The 14,056-nt window shown below is 42.2% G+C and overlaps 1 protein-coding gene across 2 annotated transcripts; it reads right to left on the bottom strand.

Moving 5' to 3' along the window:
• Window positions 1-578: 578 nt before the first annotated feature.
• LOC138966049 (uncharacterized) lies at window positions 579-12,446 on the bottom strand. 2 transcript variants are annotated; one of them, XM_070338139.1, is made up of 5 exons: window positions 12,347-12,446; window positions 10,233-10,515; window positions 8,306-8,498; window positions 4,521-4,720; window positions 579-2,327 (listed from the first exon to the last, which is right to left on the bottom strand). In XM_070338139.1, exons 2-5 carry the CDS (start codon window positions 10,486-10,488, stop codon window positions 1,915-1,917), a joined length of 1,062 nt encoding a protein of 353 aa, XP_070194240.1. In that variant the 5' UTR covers window positions 10,489-10,515; window positions 12,347-12,446; the 3' UTR covers window positions 579-1,914. The 2 variants fall into 2 exon arrangements, with proteins under 2 accessions (XP_070194240.1, XP_070194237.1); XM_070338136.1 differs by lacking the exon at window positions 12,347-12,446 and having other exon boundaries at window positions 10,233-10,690.
• Between the last annotated feature and the right edge of the window lie 1,610 nt (window positions 12,447-14,056).

Here is a 14,056-nt window from a genome sequence, read left to right as displayed (position 1 = left end):
GGTCAACTGTGTATCTAGCCACCCCTTGATGCTCGCTGTCTTGGGTCTCGACTGAGAGTTTGAAAGCAATGAAGTATTTTTTATGAAGAAAAGGGGGGAAGGGAAAAGAGAAGTGCTCCGAATACTGACTGTAATATTACGAACGAGTGACAGTGATCGTGTTACTGTCATTCATGTGGGCATATTTTGTATGCGCACCTTCTAAACTGAAGAGTTCCATCTTTGAACACATTTTGTGTCACCAGTTGTGACCACTATGTGACATATACTATATCATTCTCATAGCAAAAGTAGCACACATTGTAAACGCGATTTAATGTTTATCATGCGCGCGTGCTACTTTTTCCAGTAGAGTTATATAGTATCTCACACACTGTTCACAACTGGTGACAAAAAGTGTGTTCAAAAGTGGAAGACTTCAATTTACAGTGCAGGCGCTCGGAACAAAGCCCAGTGACGAAGTAATGAACTGATGCAAATGACTGGCAACAAGATTGGCAAAGAATAACTGGCAAAGAATCAAAGTGTCAATTTACTACATGTTAATATAAGCAGAGGCTCAAATCAATCGAATCAAATCAAATCAAATTTTACTTTATTATGTCAAGCATGAGGTCTTACATTCTTGGTGCATGAAAGAGATGAGACACTATACAACATTATGAACATTTAAATATATGAAACTAACACAATTATTATTTAACTAAACACCTCACTGCATTCACACACTCTCGCCGTTAAGATGTAAGGTTTATACACAAAAATCACATTCAGTTCCTCTAAAAAATCTACAACTGACTACAACAGGACAAATACACACTCATACAACCATGACCTAAAACAGCAGCATCAAGATCACAGAATTGAAAATGTACTGTTTGTTTGAAGCGTACCGTAATTGAAAATGGTACAAAACTCTTGTTAGTTTCACGAGTCCTCACTTCAGGTACACGGAACCGTCTGCTCTCTCTCTCTCTCTGTCTCTGTCTCTCTCTCTCTTTCTCTCTCTCTCTCTCTCTCTCTCTCTCTCTCTCTCTCTCTCTCTCTCTATTATCACGTGCTGAAGTTTTCCGACCTCCTTTTGTTGGTTAACTTTTTAATTTTTAATTTTTTAATTATACAATTGTGTGTCCATGCGTCCCAAGGACAGATTGTAAGAAAAGGCGTAGCCTTAAATCTTAATCCTTGTTAAATAAAGTTCAATTCAATTCAATTCAATTCAATTCTCTCTCTCTCTCTCTCTCTCTCTCTCTCTCTCTCTCTCTCTCTCTCTCTCTCTCTCTCTCTCTCTCTTTCTCTCCGTATTAACCTATCGCTCGCTCTCTCTCACGCCCTCTCTATCGCTTTCCCATTCGGTGGTTTTTGTTACAGCTGTTTACAATATTGAAAATGATGTTCAAAGTCGAAATCCAGCATGCTTGATCAGTATTCATGTATTAACACATTATGATATCAATGTGCCATGTGTTCATACAGTCATCAGTATTCATGTATTAACACATTATGATATCAATGTGCCATGTGTTCATACAGTCATCAGTATTCATGTATTAACACATTATGATATCAATGTGCCATGTGTTCATACAGTCATCAGTATTCATGTATTAACACAGTAGGCCTATGATATCAATGTGCCATGTGTTCATACAGTCATCAGTATTCATGTATTGAACACAGTTATTATGATATCAATGTGCCATGTGTTCATACAATCATCAGTATTCATGTATTAACACAGTATGATATCAATGTGCCATGTGTTCATACAGTCATCTGGACAATCAAGATTATAATGTTGAACTAGTTGAAGTCTTCGACTGAAGTGCATTTACTGGAAAGCAACAACTGGAAAGCAATTTTGGCACCAGACTTCAAAGAAAGGAGTAACTTCAAAGCTTTCTGCGTTGAAAGTCAAGCTTTGGCGTGAGTATTTCCCCGAGTAAAACTGTCCAGAATCTCGCGGTATTCAGCAAAACTTCGCATCTTTTCGATCAGCCAAGGCCCGTAATGACACTCCGCTGACTCCGACGCACCATCCCCAGTGACCTCCCTTGCGCATTGCTGCGACATACTTGGCATGACTCGCGTGATGTTGGCAGCGTAGTGAGGTTCAAAGAAGAACGGGACGGAGAACCTGTCCACCCTGGTGTCCACGACGCGGTGCCTGGTGGCCTTGAACCTTCCGCCTGACATGGCCGACAGCATGTCTCCGATGTTCATCACGAGCGACTGAGGTCGGCTGGGTACCGCCGTCCACTCGTCGCTACCGTCCTGCAGGATCTGCAGCCCGCCGTAGTTGAAAGTGGACAGCAGCGTCACGAAACCTGCAAAGAAGAATTCCTTCAGGAGCGTTAAGCTTGACTCTCTAAAACCTGCAGAAGAATTCCATTTGGGGCTTTAAGCCCGACTCCCTGAAACTTGCAAGAAGAATTCCATTAGGGGCGTTAAGCCTGACTCCATTAGGAAGATAGTTCCGTAGTGGTAGTCAAGGGTTGCGTAAGTTGCGCAACTGGGTCAGTGGTTACGGCCTTCCAGCCACGTGAGACCATTACCACAGGCCATAAAACTAGGCTAAGTAACGGTCTGCATGTGGTAAGCTTATTTGTCCCGGCAGTGATGGCGATGATGTGGGTGGTGGAGACATAACTGTGATTAGCTATAGGGGTGGTGGTGAAGAGGGAGGTGAAAACAGAGTGGTAAAGGACTGTGATGGTGATGTAGTGAAGGTCTGTGATGGTGATGGTGTTGATGAGAGAGGTGAAGACAGAGTGGTGAAGGACTGTGATGGTGGTGATGAGAGGGGCGAAGACAGAGTGAATGACTGTGATGGTGATGATGGTGACAAGAGAGGTGAAGACAGAGTGAATGACTGTGGTGGTGATGGTGGTGATGAGAGAGGTGAAGACAGAGTGAATGACTGTGGTGGTGATGGTGGTGTTGAGAGAGGTGAAGATAGAGTGAATGACTGTGATGGTGATGATGGTGACAAGAGAGGTGAAGACAGAGTGAATGACTGTGGTGGTGATGAGAGAGATGAAGACAGAGTGAATGACTGTGGTGGTGATGGTGGTGATGAGAGAGGTCAAGACAGAGTGAATGACTGTGGTGGTGATGAGAGAGGTGAAGACAGAGTGAATGACTGTGGTGGTGATGGTGGTGATGAGAGAGGTGAAGACAGAGTGGTAAAGGACTGTGATGGTGATAAGAGAGGTGAAGACAGAGTGAATGACTGTGGTGGTGATGAGAGAGATGAAGACAGAGTGAATGACTGTGGTGGTGATGGTGGTGATGAGAGAGGTCAAGACAGAGTGAATGACTGTGGTGGTGATGAGAGAGGTGAAGACAGAGTGAATGACTGTGGTGGTGATGGTGGTGATGAGAGAGGTCAAGACAGAGTGAATGACTGTGGTGGTGATGGTGGTGATGAGAGAGGTCAAGACAGAGTGAATGACTGTGGTGGTGATGAGAGAGGTGAAGACAGAGTGAATGACTGTGGTGGTGATGGTGGTGATGAGAGAGGTGAAGATAGAGTGAATGACTGTGGTGATGATGGTGGTGATGAGAGAGGTGAAGACAGAGTGAATGACTGTGGTGATGATGGTGGTGATGAGAGAGGTGAAGACAGAGTGAATGACTGTGGTGGTGATGGTGGTGATGAGAGAGGTGAAGACAGAGTGAATGACTGTGGTGGTGATGGTGGTGATGAGAGAGGTGAAGACAGAGTGAATGACTGTGGAGTGTGGTGATGAAGATAGAGTGAATGACTGGGGTGATGATGGTGGTAAAGAGGGAGGTGAAGGACAGAGTGGTGAAGGACTGTGGTGATTCTGATGATGTTGATGTTGTTGATGTGTATGCAAATGTTTCTGATGTTTATATTTTGCATGACTCTGGATGTTGGCAATGCGCATGAAATGGATAATGTCGTTGTAATGTCAGATGTTGATGTTCATTTTGACTCGTTAGATGTTGAGAATGTACGTAACAAATCTACTGTTGAAATAGATGTAAACAATGTTAATAGTGAGATTGGAGATTCCTTTAGTAGTGAATATAGTATTGAGGATAATCCTGATATACTCTCCTGCTTAGCGCTTAATATATGTGGAATCACTTCAAAGCTAAGTTTCCTGAATTTGTAAAATTTATTGCCAAATATGACATTATTTGTTTTAGTGAGAGCAAACTTGATGATGTTGATGAGATTAACATTCCAGGATATATAGCATTTTATAAGAATAGAGGAAAATTTCGCAGAAAATCAGGTGGTGTATTAGTTTTATTACAGGAAGTGTTTGCTAATAATATAACTATTTTTGAAGAAAAAAAGCTGTCACATAAAAGAAGAGATGAAAATATGGTATAGATTTTTGGATGTAGAAACGTGTGAGAATGCGCTATTTTTTAAGTTAGATAAGTAAATACTTACGCTCTATAACCACCACTTTGGTCGGTCCCTTGGATTGTCGTTTTGGACAAGTTCGACTGTATATGAATAAAATGTTGTTTCAACCAACCCGAGTCGGAGTGCTCAGAGCAGCAGAGCACGGTGTTCCCATCCCTGGCCTTGTCGGCGACCTCGCCGCGCACTGGGTAGTGCAGCAGCCGTAGCGTCGACAGGCTGTCCGGAAAGAAGAGGGACTCGAACCAGTTCTCCTCCAGTCCGCAGCCCAGGCTCACCAGACGAAGGATCTCAGCACCACAGTTCCTCACCACCCTGTTCGGGAAATTCAAGAAAGTGTAAAGGCGCCTTGGCGGGCTAATTGGGATTCAGGGAATATAGTCTCTTTACAATTCTGCCTGAAATTGAAATGACAATGACAGACACAACAGTGAGAATCTGAATCAAACACAGATGTCAGTGCAGACACACAAAGAGACAAGACAGAGGGAAAAACAAACAGAGTGAAACCCGGTGTAGGATCCGGTCCGGTCCCCCCTCTGAAGTAGTCCCCCGGGGGACCAATTCGTGGCAAAAACTGCTCTATAATGGTCCCCCCTTAGACATCCAGCCTCGTTTTTCTTAGGCATTCAAGCCATTTTCAATCTATATCTTCGTCCGGTATTATGTAGTGCACAGACAGCAATCTCTTTGTTTGACTATATTTTGCAGAAAATAAAATAGATCTGATTTATAATGCCGTTCAAAAGAAAAATCACATGAAATAAAATGAATAATAAATAAATACTGATAAGAAGAAATGAAACCAGTCTCTGATTCTTTCCTTTCTTTTCTCTGAAATTGCTGGTAACATTACTAACATTGTAACAAGAAAAACGAGGCTGGATGTCTAAGGGGGGACCATTATTGAGCAGTTTTTGCCACGAATTGGTCCCCCGGGGGACTACTTCAGAGGGGGGACCGGACCGGATCCTACACCGGCATACACACCTACAACCCCCTCCCCACGCCCCGAATATACGGGAGTGTAATAAAGCAGAGCGCTATTTTAAGATAACAATTTAGACATAACAGTGGTTTGATTATATTCTTTATGCATGTAATTTTTTAATGGTTAGATTATATAAATATGTTGAGTCTGAATCAAAAATATGCTCAACAACAACACAAACTCTGTTTCATGCTAATTAGGTTCAGTGTCGGCATGATATCGAGACAGGGCAGCGCTGTCTATCGGTCGACGGGTCAGCCAGGATTCAGTTTCGATAAACTCAGATTTGATCTTTTAGGCCAATATACTGATTGACTGAATGCTTTGGTAACGCGTTTAAAGCGACGTGTTCAAGCCTTCTGGTTGTTTTGATTCTATACTAGGCCTACTCGTCATAAAAAAAACTAGGCAGATGCGTTTGAGGCCTCATCACAAATATCTACACTCAAACACATCTGCCTAGTTTGTTATGACGCGTAGCATACCAGGGGCGGATAAGGGGGGGGGGGGGGGTTCAGGGTACAGGGGTTCCGGACCCCCCCCCCCCCCCCTGGCTGTCAAAAAAAATTAAAAAATTAATACTAACTTTAAAAGAAACAAGAAATTCCTTCGAGGTAGGAAAAACACCCCCGTTGGTCAAAGGGAAATAACCATTCTCACTGCACCCATTCTCACTGCCACCAACTGAGAAGGTTATTTCCCTTTGACCATGAATATGTTTCTCTATAAGTCGTTGTAGAATCTTAATCCACCAATAACTCCCTAACCGTGTGTTTGACTGGTCCCAATTTTTGTAAGGACCGTCTCAGGAATGTATAGAACCTGTTCACCAAGTTTGGTGACGATCGGTCCGTTCATTCTTGAGATCTATATGCGAACACAAACACACAAACACACAAACAAACAAACAAACACATCGACCGAAACCTATACACACCCCTATACTGGGGGTGTAATAATGAGTGGCTGCTGACACCAGTTGATCATGTTTCAAATCAAGGATAAGCCATAAATTGTTCATAAAATAGCTAAAACTCTTCAGCTTCTGGGGGGCAACCCAGACCCCCCAACGGGGCCTTGCCCATGTACCCCACAAGGGATCTACCCCTGGACCCCAGGTTGTAACACCCCCCCCCCCCCCCCCCTCTGGCTTAACTGCTCCGCCCCTGCATCTATATATATATACGACTTGTGTCTGTTTGTGTGTCTGTGTGTCTGTGTGTGAGTTCGCGATGCACGGCCAAAGTTCTCGATGGATCTGCTTCAAATTTGGTGGGCATATTCAGGTAGACCCGGGACAGGACACAACCTGGTCGATATTTCAACACGTGCTCTCAGCGCGCAGCGCTGAACCGATTTTGGTTCCACCTCAGCTATTTTGGTTCCACCTCAGCTACCCGGGCCCCCATACCGACACACCAAAGCCAAAGTTCTCGGTGGATCTTTTTCAAATTTGGACACCGTATTCAGCTACACCCCGGACACAATATCATCGATGAGATATTTCAATACGTGCTCTCAGCGCGCAGCGCTGAACCGATTTTGGTTTTTGTGTTCATTTCACCATTACAAGTAACTCTTCCTTATCTTCTCATCTTCTCCAGGTTTTCAGCGTTTACCTTCCTTCCTTCGTATGGTACACTATATGAGTGGGGCGTCTTCGGATATTCCCGGCGTTCTGTTACTATTTTTAGAAGGTCACCGCAGTGTCCAGAACGTAAATTGGACCCGTAAATTATCCTCACTGTAAAAGTGCAAAGGTCGAATCAATTTATAGCCACGCGAAAAATACACTGTCATCTATCTCTCTATAGATACGGCTTCTCTGTGTTTGTGTGTGTGTGTGTGTGTGTGTGTGTGTGTGTGTGTGTGTGTGTGTGTGTCTCTCTATGTGAGCAACACCTGGGGATTGTTCAGTTCTGTTTGTGATGTGGTCTGGCGGCTTTTGTGTATTTGTATGTACTGGCCTTCCTTTGAAAAGCCATAACAGTTCAAAAGGGCTTACAGATAAGCTATAAATTGCTTAATCCTATTTGAGTGGAGTTCGCCTCCAAAGGTGATTAACACGGTCACATTCGTCGACAAGGATGGGACTCGATATGGTCAGGAATGGCATTATGGCCACTGAATCATTTTCGTGCTGTTCCCATTCCACGAATCTGGGAGGGACCTAAGCTTGGCGGGTCCATTGTTCGGACCCGGCGAAGCCGGCGTACGGCTCTAAGTACTTCTTCCCGGCGAAGCCGGCTACCCGGCGAAGCGGGTATTCATTCTAGTACGGTATATATGTCCTCCGTAAGACAGACGTCTAATCATGAGTTTTCTGATACGATTGTAATGATCAGATGTCCGATATTCTGTACCATGTCCTTATTATTTTAACTAGAACCAAACATAATACTTTATTAATGTGAAATGTACAATGTTTCATGTGGTGTTTAATCTTTATCTATCTGTATTTGCGCTGAATCGGAGCAAAGAATCTTCGGTGATGTAAGGTGAATAATCTGTATCAAAGGCAAGTGTAGTATCTCGAAAACGGGTTATAGTTACGTATGTTGCTGAACTGGAGTCTTGACCCTCACCGACTTTGCCAATTTGCAAAACGTAGTGTAGTGTCAGTGATAAATTGCCACGACCGCTTTATATTATAAGTTATTTTTAATATGCTGACTGTTGTATACCAATGATAACAGACATGTCGAGGAAATAAATATCAACATGAGTCGGCAGCCGAATGTTGATATCATTTACGGGATCGCGCAGTCTCGGAGGAACACTCGATCTGTGTAAAATGTCATATTTTGGTCAAAAATACAAATACCGTATAACCTAAGATTGCACAGGTTACGACTGACAACTGCCAAAGCCGGGGTGTCGTAAAAATTGAGCCAAGGTATGAAACCTACCTGTAATGCTCAACCAAGTCTTGGTGGAACTGGTGGGCTCCTTCAGTGTCAGTGGAGGGCCAGAGATTGGCTTCTGTGAAGAATGGGTGAATAGAAAGGCTCCTGGATTCGCTGTTTGACGAGGAAGGGTTGTCTTGTCCGATCTCAAATCCTTCCTTGAAGGATACCTCTCCGGGCTGCAGGGGGAAATAGCCTGCACACACACACACACACACACACACGCACGCACGCACACGCACACACATACATACGCACACACACACATACACACACACACACACACACACACACACACACACACACACATACACACACACACACACACACACACATACACACACACACACACACACATGCATTTAGGCCCTCGGGAGAATTATATATACACACACACACACACACACACACACACACACACACACACACACACACACGTACGAACGAATGTACGCACACATGCTCGCACCTGTACATATACAATTACACGCGCGCACGTACTCAGGCACGGACGCACGCACACACTTACTGACGCTGTTGGGGTCTATGTCGACCAAAAGAATGGGATTCACTGTAGGTGGAGTTCCTGTAGGTGGATTCCCTGTACACAGGGAATACCACAGGGTGTAGTTCCTGTAGCGTTTTGCTAATATCAATGAAAGTCACGTGATACTTAGCGACATCGTTAGAATTTGAAGTTTTTCGATCTTTTTTTGATATTTCTTAGAAATTCGAGTATGGTTTGCAAGTTTTAAAGTCTTAGGTATACAGGGAATCCACCTACAGGAACTCGACCTACAGAGAATCCCACTCTTTTGGTCGACATAGACCCCATCAGCCTTACTGACAGACAGACACTGAGACAGAGATACTTTTTGTTTCATGCTAATAACTAGCCTTTTGTGTGCAAATAAGTTTAATGTTGTGTTAGGTAGTCCTTCTCTCGTTAGTTAACCGTTAGGCCCAAATTAGAGCGAATTAGCTTTGATACACATTCAGCAAAAGTTAGATACAGAAAATTCACAACTGGTCACAACTGGTCCATATTAGGAACCTGAGCCTTCACCGACGAATCACAGTAAAAAGCCCATACTTCAAAATAACATGATACAATTTAGTGTGCAAATCAGACTAATTCTTCTTCTTCTTCGTTCATGGGCTTAGACTCCCACGTTTACTCATGTGTTTAGCATGAGTGGATTTGTACGTGTATGGCCGTTTTTACCCCGCCATTCAGGCAGCATACGCCGATTTCGGGGGAGACTAATTCTAATATGCGTTGTTTCGGTTTGACGAGATCATTATTTGAAGCACAACAGGAAACTAAAGAAACTTATCCCCCCCCCCCCCAAAAAAAAGAGAAAATAAATGATATTTTCAACGTCCACGAAAAGAAGACTATTTGCTCTAATGTTTTTTGAAAACTCCAAAGCTAGTTATAGGTTATTTTTAGCAAGCTTCTTAATGAATTGATAAAAATCAGCCTTTTGCTTTTATGTTCATCTTTTTGTTGAAGGTGGTCCATATTAGGGGACATACACATACTTTGAGATTTTTCTAATCTGTGTTTTTTTGTTTGCAGTAGAAACTCGGGGTCAACACTGCCAAAATGTAACATACAGTCTTAGCTGTCATATAATTATAGCCATGTTTGTGTGATAACAGCTTTGGCTGTGGACAGACAATAGTCCCTTTCAAGCGTCAAATTTAGAGTGAACGCCGGTAAAAGTGTTTAAAAAAAGCCTAACGGTTTTGTGGTTTATGTGTTTTGGCATGTGCAAGTTATCTAGAGATGGTAAATACAGCGAATGAAATTGTTGTGAGCGCTCTAGATAGCCCTGTTAGTTTGTCAGAACAAGAGGTGGTCCATATTAGGCAACATTCCCCTAACTGACAATACTGCTTCCTCGAATTAAAGCCACCTTCTCACCTCTGTAATAGTTCCGACTCTCCCGGTTCCACAGCTTCCTTGACACAAGCAGCTTTTCTTGCTCGCTCAGGTTAAAGAACCATCGAGCGTTGTTAAGCAGCCTCTCAGACTCGTAGCCCTCTGCATTGTCCACGAATAGGAAACCAACAGTCTCCAGCGCGTGTACCAGTTGCTTAGCAACAGCCAATCGCTGCGCCGGATCTTTGGCCTTTTGGAGGTCGACGATGGGAAGTGACGCTGTTTCTAAGGACGTCATCGTAGAGACCTCGGGCTGGGAAAGGGGCTGCATACCAATGAAAGTGGGCTGTCAGAGGTCTGTTGAACGTTTCTCAAAAGGCAGCTGCCTCCCCTTAAAAAAGAGTTCTGATCACTATCTGAGATATGCCCCGGATCTTACCTGGGATAAGACCATGTATCCTCCTACACACACACACCCAAAACCAACATCCTGCATGACTGCTTCCTCGCACATTTGTGACCCAGTTTCACGAAACCAGGCCGGATAACCGCTGGCCTTTCGCAGCTACAACTAAAAACCCGAGCCTGGGCCCTATCTGGGTTAATTCGGGATTGTTGTTGAATCTGAAAGCTGAGTTTCTCCTCTTTCGAATGGTATACTTTATTATAACATATTCGAACTATAAATGTCTTTAAAACGATGTTTTATTGCCCTATCTTATCTTTCTTTTGTCTTAAACTTTCAACAATGAGGGGTAATCGACCCATTTTTCGGCATCGGATTACTGAAAGTATCCCTCGCAGGGCCTCACTGTATCGCATATGAATGGAAAGGTTATCGCGTCACCTTTGACCTCAAGTGTGTGCCAACTTTGTATGTGAATGTGCTTCTCATTTGAAGGCTTTTTTTCTCAAAATGGCCGCCGGGACCGTCTATACTTTGAAACCCCATATTTCAGTGAGTTTTGAAGCTACAGGCATAAAACGTATATCAATTTAAAAGGAATGATGTGAAGAATATGGATATGCTAATAGCTCAATTGCACTTTGTGGTGCCTGGTCACATTTTTTGTTGTTGAATTTTTTATGAATTAATTTCGCAGATTTGCACTAGTGGCTTTGAAGCAATTAATTGAGGCAAAATCTAACAGAAAGTATGCAGACTGTTGATTTGTGGTATGTATCCAAATGGAGGGGTGGTCATACATTGTAAAGGACTGCCAGACAAACACACGCACGCACGAATGAACGAACGAACGAACAAACGCACGTACGCATGCACAGAGCAGGATAGGTAGAGACTAAAGCGAATAAACGAGGACAGATACTAATGAACAAAATCCAAAATTAAAATGAAGGATAGATTTACACCCCAGATGGTAAATCAGGAGCAGACGGTAGCCCCGAAATAAAGTTTCGATCTCTATTATTACCCCAAAACCAAGGAGTACTGTATCATAAAGCTCCTTGCCCAAAACATATTTCCCTTTCGTATTTCCCTTTCGTACTTCATTAAGTTATACATGTACTAAACAGAGTGGCAACGGAATTCTTCAACAATAACAATAACAAACCAAGAGAAAGAAATGTCATCATATGCTTAAACAGTAGCAAGAAAATATGATTTATTTACTATACTGCTCATTTGAAAGAAGTGTCACCATTCTTAAACAGCCGTCGCGATATAACCTTGAATGGTTGAAAACGACGTTAAACACCAAATAAAGAAAGAAAGATTCTTAAACAGTAGCAAGAAAATATGATTTGTTTACTGCTCATTTGAAAGAAGTGTCACCATTCTTAAACAGTAGCAAGAAGACACATTTGTTTACTGCTCACTTGAAATAAGTGACAGCATTCTTAAACAGTAGCAAGCAGACACATTTGTTTACTACTCACTTGAAAGAAGTGTATTATTCAGGCTTAAACATCAGCAAGAAGACACATTTGTTTACTACTCTCTTGAAAGAAGTGTATTATTCAGGCTTAAACATCAGCAAGAAGACACATTTGTTTACTACTGACTTGAAAGAAGTGTATTATTCAGGCTTAAACAGTATCAAGAAAACAATAGTGTGTTTACTACTCACTTGAAAAACGAACCACTGTAACCATGTTTAAACAGTAACAAAACGACTCCTTTGTTTACCACTCACATGAAAGAAGTTTCCAAACACTGCGGCCTTCAGCCTGCCAACAAGGTTGTCAAAGTTTGCCTATGTTTCGGTTTGGGTCAAGGTCGGCCTTTAGCCAGTCACATGAATTATCTCCATTCTATAGCATTCGGCTACGGTGGAAACGCTGCTTGCTGAGTGTGTCGGCTGCTCATTTTACATTCCACGGTCATTTTCATTTTCTTAATTTGGCTATACAGCTATCTGAGGCTGGTGACTAGATAGCCACACTCTGTTGTACAATTCTTCTACAAACGTTATACTTGCTGATTCTTTTTACATTTAGTCAAGTTTTGACTAAATGTTTTAACATGGAGGGGGAATCGAGACGAGGGTCGTGGTGTATGTATGTGTGTGTGTCTGTGTGTGTGTGTGTCTTTCTGTGCGTGTGTGTGTGTAGAGCTATTCAGACTAAACTACTGGACCGATCTTTATGAAATTTGACACGAGAGTTCCTGGGAATGATATCCCCGGACATTTTTTTCTTTTTTTCGATAAATAACTTTGATGACGTCATATATTCGGCTTTTTGTAAAAGTTGAGGCGGCACTGTCACATCCTCATTTTTCAATTAAATTGATTGAAATTTTGGCAAAGCAATCTTCGACGAAGGCCGGACTTTTGTATTGCATTTCAGCTTGGTGGCTTAAAAACTAATGAATGAGTTTGATCATTAAAAATCGGAAACTTGTAATTAAAATTATTTTTTTATTAAACGATCCAAAAACAATTTCATCTTATTCTTCGTCATTTTTTGATTCCCAAAACATATACATATGTTATATTTGGATTAAAAACAAGCTCTGAAAATTAAAAATATAAAAATTATTATCAAAATAAAATTTCCGAAATCGATTTAACCACAATTTCATCTTATTCCTTGTGGGATCCTGATTCCAAAAACATATAGATATGATATGTTTGGATTAAAAACACGCTCAGAAAGTTAAAACGAAGAGAGGCAAAGAAAAGCGTGCTATGCAGCACAGCGAAACCACTACCGCGCAAAACAGGCTCGTCAGTTTCACTCCGTTTTGCACAAGCGGCGGACTACGGTCATTGTAAAAATAAAAAAATGCAGTGCGTTCAGTTTCATTCTGTGAGTTCCACAGCTTGACTAAATGTAGTAATTTCGCCTTACGCGACTTGTTTTTATCTGCTGATAGTATTTGTACGTAACACAGCCACTTTAATTTCTTAAAATTGGCTTCAGGCCCAGATTATCGTAGGCCGTACAGCTATATAAGATTAGCTACTAGATAACCACGTGTCTTCAGTTCGATCATTGTATAGCGTTTGGCGGTGGCAACGTTAAAATGCTGGGTGTTTTTGTTTGTTTTTGTGTGTGTGTTGTCACGGGTTTGTTTTGTTTTGTAATGTTCGGGTCAGCTGCTGATATGTTGTGTCAGTCATGGAAAGACGAATTCCGAAAATAACTCTGTTGGGTTTGTATGGCTTGTGAAAGAGTGAATACCCATGCGTGTCCTGGGAAATACTATTCACGAGCAAATTACAAGCGAGGGTGTGCCGGAAACACGTGGACAAGGAGCACGTAGGGATTTAGTTGTCCCACTAAAAGCAAGGGTAGTCACTCTGTCATATCCCGTACAAACCCGGCAGAGTTATTTCCGAACATCGTCTATTTTAGTGTTTGTTACTTTTGATTGCACAAGTACATAGTTAAACCTGTGT

This window comes from Littorina saxatilis, linkage group LG5 (genome assembly GCF_037325665.1).
Source record: "Littorina saxatilis isolate snail1 linkage group LG5, US_GU_Lsax_2.0, whole genome shotgun sequence".
Lineage (NCBI taxonomy): Eukaryota > Metazoa > Mollusca > Gastropoda > Littorinimorpha > Littorinidae > Littorina > Littorina saxatilis.
This window is presented reverse-complemented; position numbering and strand designations above follow the sequence as displayed.

Coding starts and splice junctions, on each gene's coding strand:
- LOC138966049 (XM_070338136.1), bottom strand. CDS start 10,521: ATGCAGCCCCTTTCCCAGCCCGAGGTCTCTACGATGACGTCCTTAGAA. Junction 4,721..8,305: donor GACTTGGTTGAGCATTACAG/GTAGGTTTCATA, acceptor TTTCCCGAACAG/GGTGGTGAGGAACTGTGGTG. Junction 2,328..4,520: donor CTCTGAGCACTCCGACTCGG/GTTGGTTGAAAC, acceptor TCTTCTTTGCAG/GTTTCGTGACGCTGCTGTCC.